The 17,946-nt window shown below is 57.8% G+C and overlaps 1 protein-coding gene across 6 annotated transcripts in view; it reads right to left on the reverse strand.

The window, feature by feature from the left end:
* Positions 1–17,946, reverse strand: part of VAV2 (vav guanine nucleotide exchange factor 2) — a 112,349-nt gene that overhangs the window by 3,125 nt on the left and 91,278 nt on the right. For 2 of the 6 annotated variants that reach the window (XM_087943860.1, XM_087943858.1), the window contains 18 exons: positions 16,886–16,954; positions 16,508–16,594; positions 15,821–15,906; positions 13,284–13,416; positions 12,627–12,641; positions 12,000–12,109; positions 11,678–11,779; positions 10,275–10,363; positions 8,077–8,093; positions 7,727–7,742; positions 6,179–6,306; positions 4,785–4,859; positions 4,476–4,528; positions 3,093–3,209; positions 2,483–2,570; positions 2,262–2,385; positions 687–773; positions 73–227 (listed from right to left, as the gene is read on the reverse strand). In XM_087943860.1, the coding sequence (XP_087799986.1) occupies positions 73–227; positions 687–773; positions 2,262–2,385; positions 2,483–2,570; positions 3,093–3,209; positions 4,476–4,528; positions 4,785–4,859; positions 6,179–6,306; positions 7,727–7,742; positions 8,077–8,093; positions 10,275–10,363; positions 11,678–11,779; positions 12,000–12,109; positions 12,627–12,641; positions 13,284–13,416; positions 15,821–15,906; positions 16,508–16,594; positions 16,886–16,954 (1,551 nt within the window). The remainder of the gene's footprint in view (positions 1–72; positions 228–686; positions 774–2,261; positions 2,386–2,482; positions 2,571–3,092; positions 3,210–4,475; positions 4,529–4,784; positions 4,860–6,178; positions 6,307–7,726; positions 7,743–8,076; positions 8,094–10,274; positions 10,364–11,677; positions 11,780–11,999; positions 12,110–12,626; positions 12,642–13,283; positions 13,417–15,820; positions 15,907–16,507; positions 16,595–16,885; positions 16,955–17,946) is intronic. The other 4 variants (XR_015745387.1, XM_026689822.2, XM_087943859.1 and 1 more) reach the window with 4 other exon arrangements.

Genomic DNA, 17,946 nt, shown 5'->3' on the forward strand with positions numbered 1-17,946 from the left:
CTGGACGCCCCCTCCCCGATTCAGAAAGGGAAGTGGCAAGAGGGGGGCCCTCCCCTCCCGGAGGCTACTTACTCGGCCGTTGGCCTCCCCCTTCCACCAGCCTTGGTCCCCGCCGATCCGGCTGTAGATCTTCACCACGTCCCCTTCCTGCAGGGAGAGCTCCCGCATGTCCCGGGCAGCAAAGTTGTACCTGGCCACTGCAGTCCCGATGGCCCGAGGGGTGAAGACTGGCGGGAGGAGGGAGATACGAAGGAAGAAGAAGAGTGAAGGGGCTTCCCGCGGCCTCCGGCCTGTCCAGCTCCCGAGACGACAGGCGAGAGCCACGTCAGCAGGTTTCTGGTTGTTTCTTTTTCTTTCTGGCTAACATGTGGTGGTGGTCCGAGTTCTCCCTGGGCCCCTCTGTAGCCTTTCTGGCCGCCAGGAGCCTTTCTCAGCTGCTGTTAAGCTGCCCTGCCAAGGCTGGACTAGAAGCTGGGGCTGACCTGCCAGCTGTGGGCAGAGGATCAACCCGTCCTTTCTTAGGTGACCAGCAGGTGCCACTGTCCTTCAGCAAATGGAGGGGAGGGCGCCTCTGCATGCATATATATATATATATAGATAGATAGATAGATATGATACTGCTGTATTTATTATATCGAGAGACGGGGGAGAGAGAGAGAGAGAGAGAGAGAGAGAGCTATATCTACCTGACCAAAAAGGAGTGGAGGGATTCTGAGAAGTGAAGTGGTGGCCCTGAGGACTGAGAAAGGAAAAATTGTAGGAAGCGCAGGCAGCTGCAGAAAAGAAGTTAGAGGGAAATGGAGGCAGCAGGAGAAAGGGGAGGGGGGAGACAGTATTAAAGGGGGACGTTCACGAAACAGGGGAGAAATCAGCAATAAGGCAGGGGGAAAGCCCACCCGGCTCTGCACACTTCGGCCTGACAGGGAGATGGAGGTGGCTGACCAGCCTCTCCACCCCGCCTGCCTCCCCGGATGGAGCCCCTGCTGCAGGCCGATGTTCACAGAGGGAGCCAGGTGCTCTCCTGCCCGGAGGGGATTGAGCAAAGCATCGGCCTGGGAAGGACACCGGTCCTCCTCCTCCATGGGGCCAGGGAGGGCTCTCTCCAAAGGAGCAGGGGAGCATTTTGCCCTTTTCCTTAAAAGCACCAAAGGGCAGTTGCTCTCAGATGCATCTGCCCAGCAACTGGACTGTGGAGCGCGGCTCGGAGCAAGTGGGCAGCATCCAAAAGGACCACTGAGGGCGTTTGGAAGCCCACCCAGCTTGCCCAGAGAGCCCAGATGCAGGACCAGCCTCAGCCACAGGCTTTCTTCTCCTCTTCCTCCTCCTCAAAATGAGTTTGGGGGATGAAGCCAGAATCACACAGGAAGGACCTCCGGAGCAATCTCGTCCCGAGCCATAAAAAAATCAGGATGGAGCTTCCTGGTTCATTTGGCCAAGCAGAGGCCATTGGTCCCCTGCTTGTCCACACACTCAGACCAGCGTCACTCACCCCTCAGCCATGGGGGGCTTTGTGATCAGCTGGGAGCTTGCACAAATTCGGTTCTTTCATGAGAGAGCACGGCGGAGGGCAGGGAAGTCCTGCTTTCTCCTGGGGTGGGGGTGGGGGTTGTTTGACTTTCTCCCCATTAGGGCTGAGGGATGTGGCAAAAACCCGTCCCCTTCCAAAGGGACCCCAGCGTCCTTTACATAAACTCAAATTCAGGCATTAAAATTGCTTCGTTTCAGCCTCAGGGGAGTTTTAGAATTTCTTGGGCATTTCTGTGATCATAAGCAGCTCAAGATGCTGCAGGGAGGAACACAGAGGGGCTTGCACAGAAGAAAAGAGATTTGGGGGGGGGAATCCTCTTTCCCAGCCTTTCCTTGTTGAAGTGTATGTGTGGAAAGCTGGAGGTCTGTTGCAAACGCCTCCCTCCAACCCATTGATGGGAAAGCAGCCACTGACCACCCCTGGTTAAACTGGGCCCCTGGCTCTGCTGGGCTGAGCCACTAGGGTGGCTGCTCTGGGTGGAAAGCCATGGGGCGCTGGGTCTCGAAAGGCTGGGGTGTCTGCCCCATCCCCATAGCGGGAGTCTTTCCCCTGCTGGGCTTCTCTGCCGCCGGCCAGACCTGCAGGCCAAGGGGAAAGCAACCCGCTGGCGGGGGCTGGGCCTTCAAGGGGCAGCCTGGGGATGCCAGCCATGCAGCAGCAAAGGGGGTGGGGGCTCCTTTTGCAAGCTCTCCATCGGTTCTGCGACCCCCGGCAGGATGGAGACGGTCCTTACCTGGGGATCGAGCCAAGGTTCTTGAGGCTGAGCGTTCCCGGGATTTGTAGGGATACTTTAACGTTGTGTCCAGCTGTTTGAAGCTCTCCTTCAGTGAATGGGCTTGATAGTACTCCACCAATTCCTGCAGAAGACGGGTCAAAGCCCATGAGCCCCTTGGAGCCCCCGGGAAGTCCAGGTCCAAGACCAGCCTGTTGTTGCCTCCCAAAATACCAACCTACCAAGAGGCTTTCAAACTTCTTGGCTTCTGTGATGTGGATCCAGTTATCTTTTTCAACCACTTTAATGTGCTTGACCTCGTCATTGAACCTGCACGGGAGAGGGCAGAGGTTCCAGAAGACCATTGCAGGGGTGTTTCCCACCCAAAAGACCACCCCTCCATATATGCCCCATGGAAGAGGCTGGCAGAGCTGAGCTTAAGCCAAAGATCCCATCTGGGCTGGGTGTCCCCTATGTGCTGAAATGCTGGAAGTGAAAGCTTGCTCCACTGGAGGGGGGACACAAGCAGACTCCCCATTGGGGGCTTGAGAGGTGAATGTGGCCTCCCAGGGAGGACCCCGGTGCAGACTAATTGGGGACCAATTACCGGAAGCAGAAAAGTTCTCTTTGGCGAACTCTAAAAACAAGAACTCTCCTTCATCAAATAGAAAGGAAAGAGGTTTGCAAGGCCAGTTGAAAAGGGCCACCCGTTAAGCCATGGCTGACTCTCTGGAATAGGAAGATGGGGAGGGGTCTGGAAGCTAGCTGGGGTCTGTGTGAACCCATCTCCTTTGGAAGAGACCCTGCGTGCCCCTCGGGGGTACGAGAGGCTGCCCTTCGCGAGCCACTGACTTGATGCTGATGGCAAAACGCTCGGCTTCTGCTGGCCTCTCCCGGATCAGGTAGGTCCCGCTGGCGTGCTGCTTCAGGAGGTTGTCCGTCTGCTGCCTCTCCATGTTGCCTGCAAACCTAAGACCCACCCTCTGGGTTAGGAGAGATCCCCCTCAGATCCCCCAGGCGGCCCTCTGATGTTGGGATGCTGGTCTCATGCCAGAATCCCCGGGAACCCTCGGTCTTCCCCTTCGCAGCTCCTGCCGCTCCAAGAGTCTCCTCAGCCCCCCCCGTCCTTCTCTGGCTGCCCTCAATCTGCAATCGTGCACCTCTACAAATTTACAGATTAACAGAGTTGGAAGGGACCTTGTAGGTCATCTAGTCCAACCCCTGCTCAAGCAGGAGACCCCACACCATTTCTGACCAATGGCCGTCCAGTTCTTGAAAGTTTCCTAGGGATGAAGCTCCCAAACATTCTGTTCCACTGGTTGATTGTCCTCACTGTCAGGAAATCCCTCCTTATTCTGAATTTCTCCTTGCTCAGTTTCCATCCATTATTCCTTTTTCTGGCCTTTGGGTGCCTTGGAAAACAGCTTGAGCCCCTCCTCCTCTCTGGGGCAGCCCCTCAAATCCTGGACCTTGGGGGTCAATGAGGCCCTCTCCTGTGGCTCCAGGTTGTGGCTTCAAGCAACACCTCTCAAAAGTGGTTCAACCCAAAACTGAAGAGGAGGCCACTCCTCACCTACCCCGCTGCAATAATTCTTCCTCCCTCCCCTGTTTGGCTGAAGAGACAACAGCCCACCAAAAGCCACAAGAGGGTCTGACCCAAAGGAAGCCTTCCCAGCATCCTTTCTGAGGGACGAAGCTCTTTGTCCGTTTTGAGCAAGGCTTGTGGGGGGGGAAGTCTTACAGCAAAGGGTCCCCAACTCTTGGGCCGTGGGAGGGGTCTGCAACTGGGCAGCCGAAATGTCCAGCGAGGGTGCACAAATTTGCGTGGACATGCACACCGCTTGTGCAAATGGAGCTGTGCATGCATGCATGCTGGCTGCTCCTGTGAAACCATCTCCCGCAACCCCAGTCCGCAAAGCTGGAAACCAAGAAAGGCCTCCAGAAATACAACTCTCCAAAGCTTGGGCAGCTCTTCCAAGGCACACCTGTCAACGAGGCTTGGAGAGAAACGATTCCCTTTGAGGGCCTCCCATTTTATCCTTCCTCACATCCTGAGTGCTGGTTATTTCGAAGGACGATGCTGAAGAGGCAGAGCCAGTTTGCATCCAGCAGGCAAGAAACTGTCCCCTGCATCCCAGCCACTTTGTATTCCCCCCCGCCCCCCTAGTCTCCTCACCGATGAGAAGATTCCAGATTAGGGGGAGGGGCCCAGCCAATCCCACCCACCCAACTCACCAGGGGTACGTGGAGTAGTCCATCTCTCGTGAAGGAGGGCGGCTGCTGGGAGGCTGCAGCAGGGAACAAAGTGGCGATTTGGAGTGGGGGGGATTCTAATGCATTCTTCCTAAGGGCATCCCATGCCAGGGGGGGTGTCTCAGCTGTGAGCGGTGAAGCAGAAGACCCCCAGGGCCAGGAGCAGGGAATCATCCGCCCTCAAACAAAAAGGGGTCAGCCACTGAATGCAGCAGCCATCCGTCTGGGGACTCAGCCATGGGGGGTGGGGCAGGGGCGCATGATCGTGGCTCCTGCCTCCAGGACTCTTACCCGCGCGTCCACTGGGCAAGGCTTGACCAACGAGCTGGGGAAATAGCCAGATTTCTTGGACACGATGAGCCTCCCCTGGAAGAAAGAGAAGAGTCCCTCACACAAGGACCCTGTTGTGGCCTGTCAGCCACCCCCCCCCCCCCAGCAGCTGAATCGGAGGAGGGGGAGTGTGAGTCAGGGTCAGCATCAAGGTAACCCAGAGAGCTCTGAGGGGGAAGTGGGAATGGAGCTATCAGAGAGAGAGAGAGAGGGAGGGAGGGAGGGAGGGAGGGAGAGAGAGAGAGAGAGAGAGAGAGAGAGAGAGAGAGAGAGAGGGAGCCTGGGCTGTCTATCAGCCCTCAACTAGAGAATAAACAGCCGCCAGGTCTGGAGGTGGCGGATGAGGATGAGGAGGAACAGCTGGGTCCAGTGCCTGAAGTGCAGATGCACAGAAGGCAGAGGAGAGGAGAGCAGTGGAAATCTATGGGCCGGTCCTTGGGATGGAAGAGCCACCACTACTAGCAAAGCGCTCCCACTAGCTCTGGGGATAAAAGACAGGCGCCGGAGGTGAATAGGCGTGCCAGACAACTATTCATCTCCCAGCCAAACAGACTTGTTAGCTTGTTGTGTGTGTGAGAGAGAGACTTTTTGCTAGGGCTTCTGGCCCTCTTAATAAAGGGAACAATTAGGTAACTACAGAGGGTTTGTCATGTTTGGGAGCCAGGTCAGAACTGGCCCATCCTGCCATGTGGGGAGGAAACCCAGGCAGGGGCATAAAAGAAGCAGCAACATCATGGACTCCCTTTGTCCACCGTGAGTGTAGGTTTGTTTCTTCTCTCCCACATGAGGAGGCTTTCACTCTCTCAAGGATTCACACGACAGCCATAACACAAGTCAACAAGACACAATGATGCCGTCTCTATAATGTTGAACGTGTTAATGCAATGGGCTGACTCAGCAAGTGTGCTAAGGGCTGAGTTCCCACAACCTTGATTTGGGTTTGCAACCTGGTTAAGCTACAGCCTGGGGCGTGGAACTCCTTCAGCCAACGGGTCTTGCTGGCCTCCTCCCGGAAGCGACCCTGGATGCTGTGGGGAAGGGGCTCAGCCCAGGCTTCCTTCTATTTGGTGCGGCAAACAGGATTAGCTGGACTCGCAAACCAGGATGCCAGGCTTCCTGAGTTCACCGTGGGCGGATGGCAGAGCAGGATCCCAGACTGGCCAAGGGTTCTGGGTCCCAGATCCTGGGGCCATGGAATAAACCCAGCGCCCGTCCTAGCCAGCCAGTGTCTCCTCATCCCCCCCGAGTACAGAATTTCAAGTTAAAATGCCCGGCAGGCCCAAAGCTGAATTCCGTGGAAGGTTTTGTCAGGGAAGGTTTCGTCCTTCCTGCCCATTGCTGGAGGATCCACTCACCTCCCACCACTGGGAATCCGGTTCCCCTCGGAGCAGCTCAATCACTTCGCCCATTTGGAAAGTTAACACAGGTTTCCCTGGTGGAGCCGGGTTGCCATGGTAATTCTGGAGGGCCACCATTTTAGGGCCTAGAAAGGAAGGCAGAAACCTTTGCAGGGGCCTGGATGGATCTCTCAGCCCAGGCGGTGGCAACCTGGGAGAGCCTCAAGATCCCTTCCAACTCTGTTGTTCTGTAAGTTCTGCTCAGAGGGGCTTCCGACTTCCGGGCCCCTCGACGCCACCCTGCAGGAGGTGCCCAGTGCCCAGGGCAAAAGGGGGGCCCATCTTGCCCCGAGCTGCCGATTTCTGGGCAGGGGCCACGGGGAAGGGGCAGAGTGCAGGCCTTTCAGCTCCCCAGGGATCCGCCTCGGGATCCAGCTCTTCCTTAACAAGTGCCCAAGAGAGTCCACTATCACTTTTTGGCTCTTTGAACAAAAAGGTTGCTTAAAGGAGAGCTTCCACCTGGGAGCAGCTGCCCCCCTGCGCTTGGAGTAGACTTAACTAAAGACTTTTGTGTGTGTGTGCGCGGGGTGGGGGGAGGGGGGAAGCTCAGGTGGGCCGACTGGCAAATTGCTGGCTGCAGAAGGTACACAATGAACTTGATTTTTTTGGTTTAATGTCTGCTCTCCCTTACCGTTTTTCTAGGCAGCTTATTAAAATAATGAAACAATATAAGGTGGAAGAGGCCAGCCAACTACAGGATTTGGAAGGGGTGGGTGGGTGGGCGTTTGGCTTCATCTGCCGCACTAGCCCCTACCTCCCTTACAGGAACGTCTCACACCACCAGCACAAACCTTCAAAGGGACAAACTGCACCGAGTATTAACTCTGCTTTTTGATTTAAGGGGCACATTTTCTACAGGCAAGTGGTGCTCTCTCCTCACAATCAGGAGGCTGTGAGTTCAATCCTAGGTAGAGGCAGATATTTATCTCTCTGGGCACGATGAGAATGTATCTGCTGAACAAAACTCTGTACTGGCAACAGGAAGGGCATCCGGCCAGTAAACACTCATCTCCATTCAGTTGCCCAGACTCCACCCCACAAGGGATCATGAAAAGAGGAAGATGATTTTCTAACAGGCAAGTAAGAGCTGCTGTCCTTCTGAAGTCTTTCCCTGGGGTGGCATCCGGCTGGGTAGCAGTGCCAGCCTGCCAAGGGAGAGGCATCTGCATGACCCTGGCAGGCATAGAAAGGAGCGGCTTGCTTACCCTCTCCTTCCCCCATCCTGCCTTCTGCACTGTGATGCCCAGGCACCTGCTCTGCTTCTCCCTGTTTACTGCTTGGCAGGGAGCAGCCGGTCGACGTGCCTGTGAGGGGATATCCAGGCCCTCAAGTGCCCCCCGGGGCAGCTGCAACCACGCAGGCATCTCTGCCTACCATATTTCGCAATCACCCTGGTTCTGTCTGAAACTTTTCTGCTATTAAACCCAGATTTTGTTCTTAAGCACCAACCAGGAAGCTGCCTGGTTGGAAGAGGAGGAGGAGGAGGAAGAGGAGGAGGAGGCTTACCTAGATTCAGTGATTCCTGTTCAGAAATAAAAAGAAAGATGTTTCAATCTCCTGGGGCCTTTTTGTCCACACTACAATATATTCTTGCTCTTAGAACTGACCCCCGCCCCGCCCAAGGCCCCACCGCCAGCAAAGGCCTTGCAGAGATTCTGAGATGCAACACACACACACCCCTGGCATTCAAATCGGGGAAGAAGAGGGTTGGTCTCAGGACCAGCCACGACCTCAGCCTCGCATCTAAGGAAAGGGGGGGAGGGGCCTGGGTGAAAGGTGCCCCCAGTGTCTTCGCCTGGCACTTTGCTCCCCGTGTCCCTCCCCAGACAAGAAGGAAGAAAATCCACATTTCTTACCTGCTCAGCAGGAGAACCTAGAAGGCAACGTTAAAAAGTGGGAGGTTAATGGAGAAGCCACCTAAGAGGAGCAGCTCAGCTGGTGAGTTTGTGCGTGCAGATCTCAAGACCACCTGGATCCCCCCTGCTCATTTCTTGCTATTCCAAATTCTTTCCCCTTCCTCGCCTCTTGACCCACCTTCAAGGTTTAGACCGTCCTTTCAGTTACAAATATGTTAGTTAAATGATGGTGGTGTTACAGGAGGGCAAAACGTATTTTTCTAAACAATTTATGACATGCAACATCCTCTAACCAGCTGCAGAAGGGGCGTGTCTCCACAGCTGCTCTGCCCTTCTGGGACAGGTGAGAGGCTGACGAAGACCCCCAATAAGGAAGGTGTCCGGGGGCTCAGCTCTTCTATCTGCCCCTGAGAAAGAAGCCCACGGAGACAAGTTCTCGGGATGCAGCAGCCCCGCGCGAGGTGCAGGGCACCAGGCTCAACAGGCAACCATTGGAGCGAATAGCAATAGCAATAGATTTATATATCGCTTTACAGCCCCTCTCTAAGTGGTTTACAGAATCAGTCTCTTGCCCTCAACAATCTGGGTCCTCATTTTACCCATGGAAGGCTGAGTCAACCTTGAGCCAGTCAGGATCGAACTCCTGACAGTGAACAGAATTAGGCTGCAATATTGCATTCCAACCACTGTGACACCACTGCCCTTCCTCCCTCCCTCCCTCCCTCCCTCCCTCCCTCCCTTCCTTCCTTCCATCCATCCTTCCTCCCTCCCTCCCTCCCTCCCTCCCTCCCATCCATCCTTCCTCCCTCCCTCCCTCCCTCCCTCCCTCCCTTCCTTCCATCCATCCTTCCTTCCTCCCTCCCTCCCTCCCTCCCTCCCTTCCATCCTTCCTCCCTCCCTCCCTCCCTCCCTTCCATCCATCCTCCCTCCCTCCCTCCTCCCTCCCTCCCTCCCTCCCTTCCTTCCATCCATCCTTCCTCCTCCCTCCCTCCCTCCCTTCCATCCATCCTTCCTTCCTTCCTCCCTCCCTCCCTCCCTCCCTTCCTTCCATCCTTCCTCCCTCCCTCCCTCCCTCCCTCCCTCCCTCCCATCCATCCTTCCTCCCTCCCTCCCTCCCTCCCTCCCTCCCCATCCTTCCATCCATCCTCCCTTCCTCCTCCTCCCTCCCTCCTCCTCCCTCCCTCCCCTCCCTTCCATCCTCCTCCCTCCCCCTCCCTCCCCCTCCCCCTCCCTCCCTCCCTCCCTCCCTCCCTCCATCCTTCCATCCTCCTCCCTCCCTCCCTCCCTCCCTCCCTTCCATCCATCCTCCCTCCTCCACCTCCCTCCCTCCCTCTCCATCCATCCTTCCTTCCTTCCTCCCTCCCTCCCTCCCCCTCCCTCCCATCCATCCTTCCTCCCTCCTCCCTCCCTCCCTCCCTTCCTTCCTTCCATCCATCCTTCCTCCCTCCCTCCCTCCCTCCCTCCCTCCCTTCCTTCCTTCCATCCATCCATCCTTCCTCCCTCCCTCCCTCCCTCCCTTCCTTCCTTCCTTCCTTCCTTCCATCCATCCTTCCTTCCTCCCTCCCTCCCTCCCTCCCTCCCTCCCTTCCATCCTTCCTTCCTCCCTCCCTCCCTCCCTCCCCCCCTCCCTCCCTCCCTCCCTCCCTTCCTTCCTTCCTTCCTTCCATCCATCCTTCCTTCCTCCCTTCATCTGCCTCCCACCCTCCTTCCCTCCCTTCTCACCTAGCAATAGCACTTATATACCGCTCCACAGTGCTTTCCAGCCCCCTCTCAGCGGTTTACAGAGTCAGCCTTTTGCCCCCAACAATCTGGGTCCTCATTTTACCCACCTCGGAAGGACGGAAGGCTGAGTCAATCTGGAGCCTGGGGAGATCTGAACTGCCAAATTGCTGGCAGTCGGCAGTCAGCAGAAGGAGCCTGCAGTCCTAAACACTCTGACCACTGCGCCACCGCGGCTCATGAACCACCCCTTTCATTGCAGGGAAACGTGTGCTGGTTTGGAGAGCCTGTCCCCATGGAAGGCCCACCAGACTTTCCTGGGGCAGTGGAGTGGTCAGCCCAGGCTCTCTGCTTCACCTGGGGACACCAGCACAACAGACTCCTTGGCAGCAGGCACAGCCCTGCCCTGTTTTCTGGGCTAGAGGGCAGTTCAGCAAGATACGATGGGGAGGATGCCGCCGTATGCGTGGATCACTTACTGAATTTACAGGGTGGGATGACCTCCAGGCACTCCTTGTGGGCGCCCGCCTTGCACTTCAGGCACTGGTAGCCTTGGTAGAAGGTTCCCCTGTGGAAAGAGAGGCTGCTAGCCCAGCCTGCCTGCCTGCCTAGAGCTGAACCCTGGGGGGCACCCTCCGTCCAGCAGGTGGCACCCCTGGGGAGCCCCATGGAGCAGGCCCAAGGGAGGCTCCCTGATCTCCTCAGACGCAGGGAAGCCCTCCCGCTCGGATTCTGGGCTGGGGCTGAGCCCACCCCCATCGAAGGCAGCCCTGACACTGGGGGCCCAGAGCCAAGAAGGAGACCCTCCACTGAGGCCAGCCAGGGAAGAAAGCCCTGAGCCGCTGCTGGGTCACGGCTGACCTTGCCCCAAACGGCTACCAAACAAAGCCGTTTTCTGGGTTGCTCTGCACCCCCGTGTCTGCCTAAGCTCAAATGGCCGGAGGGTGGCCTTCAACCCAATTGGGTGCCAGGTGAGAAGTCACCTGGGGGGGGTCTGTATCCTGGGGCACTTTGGCTCTGCATGAGGGGCCTTGCCAGTCCCCACACCAGGCGTGGCTATCGCACTCTCACCAGCCCACGAAGGGTCCTGGGCAGAAATACCCCCACTGGGCATTTAGAGGGAGAGGGGCCGAGGGAATGCACTGGGCTGGAGCAGGTGGTCCCCCCAAATCCCTTCCAGCTCTGGATCATTTAAATAGGCAGGCAGACCTTGATGAGTGCCGGTTAATCAAAGTTACAACGGCAGTGAAAAAAGCTGGGCATGACTGATCCTCAAACTTTCAACGGCCCCATTTCCTCACCCCAACCCTCCTGCTGCCCCCCAGCTGCCTTTCCCTCTGGTCCTTGCCTGCATCCCTCTCCCTGGGCTTAGCGTGCTGGCCATGCATGGGGAGACACCATGGGAACAGGCTGGTGACATCAGAGTGCGGAGACACCCCCTCGAACCTGGGCGCATGGGAGGCCCACCAGATTTCTGGGGTGGAGGGGAGAATCCAGGCAGAAACTCTCCGCTTGGTCTGGGGGGCACTGAGAATCAGTTCTGTGGCAGCCCACACAGGCGTGGCTCTTGGGAGGGGGCAGAGCTGTGGCCGTCGTGGACCCTGACCAGCAACCCAGGGTGCTTTGCATTCGGGGAGCTGCTGGTGGGGCCCTGGAAGAGGTGGGCTCCAAAGCAGGTGCCGTTTGCCATATGGCAGCCCAGGGGCTGCTCGGGCCAAGACTTCCCCTGCTTTGGTGTGCCTAGAAGCCCCAGAGCTGCACGGCTGCCAGGCTGCCTGTGGCACTGCGGCTGCCAGCCTTTTCGTAATCATGCAGCTTTACAGTAAAATGAGCAGCACCATCGGAGGAGTCTGTGGGTGCCTGAAGAAGGAAGAACACTCACCTTAGAAACATCTTGCAGGCTTTGCAGTTGGTGGTCTTGTCAAAGGTGAACATCTGGAACTGGTGGTTGTTCGCCGTGGCTTTCTCGGGCTTGATGTTGGATCTGGGCAAAGAAAAGGAGCCCCATTCAGTTCAGGTCGTGTGAAGAGGGTCCCCTTTACACCGAGGGGCCCCTTTGAGGCTCAGGGCCAGGCCACACGGCACAACTTAGTCCTGCCCATGCATCCCCTGTGCCAACGCCTGGGTCAGACTGCCAGCCGGAGCCGGCCATGCCTGCTGGCTTCTTGACCATTCAGCCTTTCGGCCTGGGCCCGGACACTCACATGGCCATTTCAAACTGCTCCATCCACTTCCGTTTCATCTCTTCCGTCTTGCAAAAGAACTGGAACCCCTGCTTGCCTTGAAGGTGAGTGAGGTAGAAGCCATAAGACCACTGTGGGGAAAGAGAGAGGGAGAGGATGGAGCTGGACGCAGAGGCAGGAGAAACCCAAGGCCGGTGCAGGCCAGGGAGGGCCGGGGTGTGGGTGTGGAAGCCACTGCCCCACCCTTAAGAGGCACCCTTGGGTGGCCAAGTCGCAGCACCAGAGGCATCAAGCTTGGCCAGCTGCCCTCCGTTCCGGGCCACAAGGACTGGGAATTCGGTGCTGGCTCTGAGAGGGCAGAAGCAGAGGCTGGCAGGGTGCATCTTCCTTCTCTTTGCCAGCAGCATGAAAGAGGCTGCCAGGAGCCCAGGAGGAGGCTGCCTCGCCTTCAAAGAGGCTTTCGCCCTCTCTGCTCCACTCGCCCTTGTCAGGCAAGCCCACCTCACAGGGCTGCTTGTAAGCCTTCCTGCACTAACTGCAGCCCCCCCCCCCATGCAGCCCCCTGGACGATGCCCATTCAGCCTCATCCAGTATTATTACAGCAGCAGCAAAAGGCAAAGAGAGTCGGAATCGGTAGAGACAGCTCACCATTTTCCCATGCGACTGAGAAGCAAAAAAGGAAGCGAAGGGGAGACACAGTTGGTTACCACAAGCTCCAAATCCCACCTGTTCAGACTCTAAAACAAGGGGCACCCTTTCTCCCCATCCCCACAGCCCCCATGTGGGCCAGATGTTCAGGGAGTGAGCGGGAGGGCCCTCTTTCTGGATCTGCACCTCCAGAGCGTGGGGGGCGGGGGCTCCACCCACTAAGCCCACTAGAAAAACAGGGGTTCCTTCATGCAGGGAAGAAAACAGGCAAAAAAGAGGGGCTGGGTTTCCTGAGCCCTCCGTCGTCCATCCACACATCGCTCCAAGCAGCTACTCTCCACGTGGGAACCCTTGTTGGCAGCTGACCGGAAAAGAGGTTTCTCCTTGTGGCGAATGTGCACGAGACAGGCCATTGCCAAAGGACACAGGCATCCCGGCAACCCCCCCAGTGATGGAACTGTGATTTCTCTAAAGGGCCCACGCAGCAGGACACCCCCTGCCCCCTGGAGAGTGGGGAAGCCAGCAGCCTCCAGGCCCTGGGCAGCCTGAGCATCCCAGTCCTTTTGGGGCGCCAAATGTGCTTCTCGTGGCTAGAGCTCTCCCTCCTGGCCATGAAGGGAAGGGAGAAAAAGAGGGGGAGGGGAGGGAGGTGCCCACCTTCTTGATGTCCTTGTTGTTGGTGGGGTCATCGGTCATCTTGTAACAGAGCAGCTCCAGGATGTCTTTCTGCTCGTAGCTGTAGCCTTTCCTTTTGCAGACAATCACCACTTTATCAAACAAAAACAAATACCTGTCCCAGAATCAGAAGAGGAAACCTCAGCAACCATGTCTGCACATTTCCTCTCCCTCAGGCCTTGGGGAAGGGGCTCCCATCCTCCCCCCCCCTTCCTCGGAGAACCATGCCAGCCAAAGAGGGGCAGCTCTTGGTCCAGGGGATTTATCATCTCTGGCCGGTGTGGCCAGGTTCTGGCCCCAAGAAGTTGCAATTGGCTCCCTGGGAGTCCAGACCCCCCAAAATCCCTCCTCCCCATCTCTTCCTGGGGCCCCTTTAAAAGCCATTTCCACCACCTGCCATGGGGCTCAGGGCAGGGCCAGGAACCCCTGGGGGCCTTGGCACATGGCTGGTGCCAAGGGCAGCCGTCACCCTCTAAGTCAGGGGTGGGCAAACTACGGCCCGCGGGCCACATCCGGCCCGTTGGTCTGTCCAATCCGGCCTGCCCCTGAAAAAAAATAACTGGGCGTGGCGTATTGCCCTGCGCTGCGTGGCCCCCAAAGCTGCAAAACAGTGCGGAGCGCTCTCGGGGTAGGAAGGAAAAGAAGAACTTTGCAAAGGCCTCGGCTGGGAGTTCGAAATCACCTTCGAGTGCGACCTCTCCGAAGGTGAGTCCCCGCCGATCCCCCTTTTTTTTCCGGGCCTTCCAGGCTTAAACTTTGCAAAGGCAAAGTTTGCAGGCGGGAGCATCTTCCGGCCGAGGAGCGGGAAGGGTTCCGCCCGGCGGGCGGGCGGGCTGCTTGGAGCCACCTAAAGCTAGGCAGCTGCTGGTGGAGCCTTGCCCTGCCTTGGTGCCCGTTCCCGGCTCGGCGGTCCTGCTCGGCGGCACTTTAAAAGCCTGCTCCCAGCATCCGAGCAACTTCCCAGCAACTTGCGGCTTCCTTTTTCCTCGCGAGCGCTCGCGCCTGGCCCCGAGCCGCGCGGCGGAGGGGAAACCCAGAGCACCACCGGGTCGCCTCCTCCAAGCAGCCCGCCTGCCCGCCCGCCGGGCGGAACCCTTCCTGCTCCTCGGCGGGAAGACGCTCCCGCCTGCAAACTTTGCCTGTGCAAAGTTTAAGCCTGGAAGCCCTGGAAACCCGAGCAACTTCCCAGCAACTTTCGGCTTCCTTTTAACTCGCGGGCGCTCGCGCCTGGCCCCAAGCCGCGCGGTGGAGGGGAAGCCCGGCGGGCGGGCGGGCTGCTTGGAGGAGGCGACCCGGCGGTGCTCCGGCAGCAGCAACAGGCAGTTCCGCCCGGGCTCCGCTCAGGTGTCCGGCTGGGGCTGTCAGGAGTTGCTACCGCCGGCGCAGCTCCGCGTGGCTCCAGTCCCGCGTTGCCTTGGGAAGGAAAAGGCAAAACCAGGAGCCGCTGAGCCTGAGCCTCCGGTGCTGCTGCTGCCGTTGCAAAGCACCGCCACGGCTCTTCCTTTTTGCCTTTCCCTTCCCGAGGCAACGCTGGGACTGGAGCCGCGGAGCGCGCCGGCGGTAGCAACTTCTGACTCAGGGGGCCTCCGAGGGGAGGGGAAGGAGGAGAAGGGGGAAGGGTGGGGTGGGGCGATTCCCAAAAATCTTGTGCTGACCCGGCCCGTCTGTCAAATTTTAAAAGTCAATGCGGCCCCCGAGCCAAAAAGTTTGCCCACCCCTGCTCTAAGTGGTCCCCAAGAAGGACGGGGAGTCCAGGAAGCGCCAGCCTTTTGCCTTAGTCCAGCTTTTTTTTGGGCGGGGGGGAGATGAGCCAAGGCCAGGCTCTTCCCTGTTAATGCAGGAAGGGGAGGCAGAGAGTCCGTCTCCTCAAGCCCCCAACTTGAACCCCTTCCAGGAGGAGGGCAGCTGCTGAAGAGGCCAACGGGTGGGCTCCTCGTCCGGCAGATAAGGACAGCCCTGGGCTCCCTTGCCTTGCTGCTGCTGCTGCTGCTCTCTAGCAGGGAAAGGGGGTCCTGGGGAAGGAGAGGACAGGAGGGCCTGGCACAAGGGGAGCTGGACCCTCCCCACTCCGGGTGCTGGAACCCAGGGGCAAATGCACAAAAGTGGAATCTGCATCTGCCAGGACTGAGGGAGGGGAAGGGAGGGAGGGAGGGAGGAGAAAGAGAAGGAAAAAAGATGAGAAAGAGGGAAAGAGGGAGGAAGGAAAGAGAAAGGAAGGGAGGGAAGGAAAGGGAGGGAAAGAGGGAGGGAGGAAGAAGGGTGGAGAAAGAGAAAGAAAAAAGATGAAAAACAGGGAAGGAGAGAGGGAAGGAAGGGAGGAAGGAAGGAAGGAAGGACATTGCCTTCATACATGATGCTAACCCTCCCTGGTTTGCTGAATGGGCTGCCATGGGTGGGGTTCCTGCCTCTGGAAGGCAACCCGCTCAACCCAGCGTGTCCTGGGAACTCAGCCACCTGCACCAGTGTGGCCCTCAGGGGTCTCTGCTCAGCCGGAGGCTTTTCCTGCTTGGCTGACTCACCGATCCTGCTTTGTGTGGTTGATGATGGACCGGACCTTCAGCTCCCCGTCGATCTTTGGCCGCCCGTACTCTTCCAGCTTCACCGGCTGTGGGAAAAGGGGACAAAGGTTAAAAGGGCCAAATGCCCACTAACCCCGAAGACTCCAAAGTGGCCCCTCAGCTGCCAGAGAAAGAAAAGGGGGAAACTGGGCACTTTGGGGGTTAGATGGCAGTGAAGCCCCTTCCTGGGTGGGATCCAGGTCTGGGGACCTGTGAGCAGGCAAACTAACATCTGGGCGAGACCAGAGAGCGGGGGGTTGGTGTCCCCTTTCCTCTTGGGTGTTGCCCCCGAGGCATCCTCCCATGCCCACCTGCCTGAGCCCAGCGATCCCTTTTGGCCTGCCAGGGTCTCAGGCATCAAAGCCCTCGCTCAACAGCTGTGACCCTCCCTCACTGGGGCAGCGCTAGGCCCCTTGTTGCACAGCCCAGAGTGGGGACTGCCCAGCTCTGGAGCCTGCTCCGGTTGGCACTGTCGGTGCCCTTCGGCTGCCTAAGGTAGTTTGCAATCGCCACAGCAGCCATTACGGGAGGCCCAATCTCTTGACCGAGGAGCCACCAGGACGGCCAGAACCACCGGGGCTTCCGGAGTGGACAGGGGACCGGGGGCTCTCTTGTCACTCAGAGCCCACGCGGCTCCTTTGCCCTTACCAGGTTTTCGATGGAGCTCTGGAATTCGCTTATTTTCTTCAAGGTTTCTTTGTCCCGTTTGACTTCATTGATGAACATGGCCAAGTCCTGAAAGGCGAAGAAGGGGGCCAGTCAGCGGCATCGCAAGCCGAAAGCGCCAGGCAAGGATCCGCTCCGAGGGGAGAAAGATGGGTCTGCTTCTGGGCTCAGCCTCGCTCGCCCGACAGCATCAGGGCGCCTGTGCCATTCCCAGCCCCCCCCCCCCAGAGGGGGCAGAAGCAGAGCACAGCCAAGCCAGGCTGAGCAAAGCTGGGGTGAAGGGCGGGGCTTGGGGAGCAGTCCTTTCTCAGAGACCAGGCTATGCCCCCCCCCCCCAAAAGACCTTCCACGGGACCCCACCTGCATGGCCTCCAACGCTTCCTTCAGCTGCTGCTTCTCTGGCCGGTCGGACGAGTGGCTGAGCAGCTCCTAGAAGACAAACCATCATCCTGGGTTACTGTATCCACTGCCTGCCTGGCTGCTTCCTGCTCCACCTCGCCATACGAGGGGTTCAAGGCCACTGGAGTGGGTGGCAGGAGAGGCCCTGCCAAGGAACAAGGGGTGGAGTTGTCTATGGAGTCCTCAGCCATCCAGGTCAGGGTTGCCCCAAAGGGGCTTTTTGTCAACTGGCAACTGGACTCTTCCTTGTTTTTCTTTCAAGACGTTTCGCTTCTCATCCAAGAAAAAGTGGGGAATGGAAGGATTTATATTCCTTGCAGACAGCTGGTCATTTGCATCCTTTTCAGAGAGTCATTGAGGTCATCTGGAGGTTTATCTGTGTTGTCAGGGTCACCTGAGTGGTGCAGGGTCACCTGAGAGGGGGAGGGATATGCCATCCTCTATCTCCAGTCTACAACAGTTCCAAGAAGGCTCCACACCCGTTTGCTCCACTCAGGTGACCCTGAGGACACAGATAAACCTCCAAGCTGCCTCAATGACCCTCTCAAAGGATGCAAATGACCAGCTGTCTGCAAGGAGTATAAATCCTTCCATTCCCCACCATCCAATCAGAGCTGAGGAAGCTTCTTGGATGAGAAGTGAAACATCTTCAAAGAAAAACCAGGAAGTCCAGTTGCCTCTTGAAAAAAGCACCTTTGGGGCAAGGGTTGGAGTTGCTTGTCCCAAGAATAATGGCTGGCAGGCGGGGGTGGGGTGGGGGTGGGGCAACACATGCAGGATCAGATGATTTGGTCTAAGCTTGAACAAACATGCCAGAATTAATCAAGGTTTGTGAGAATAATTGCATGATTAATTTCTGGGTGGAACCAAAAGCATTTGCACAGGGGAGAATCCTGGGCAAGGGGGCACAAGCAGAGCCAGAGGTGGCCCACGCTGAAGTTGTCTGAAAGACTCCCTGGTCAGCTGGGGACACCCCCCACCCAAGGCAGAGCCTCCGGATCTCATCTGGGCTCCAGGAGGCA

Source organism: Notechis scutatus, chromosome 15, assembly GCF_049901735.1.
Source record: "Notechis scutatus isolate UNSWTSFEM ecotype Mainland chromosome 15, rNotScu1.2, whole genome shotgun sequence".
Taxonomy (NCBI): domain Eukaryota; kingdom Metazoa; phylum Chordata; class Lepidosauria; order Squamata; family Elapidae; genus Notechis; species Notechis scutatus.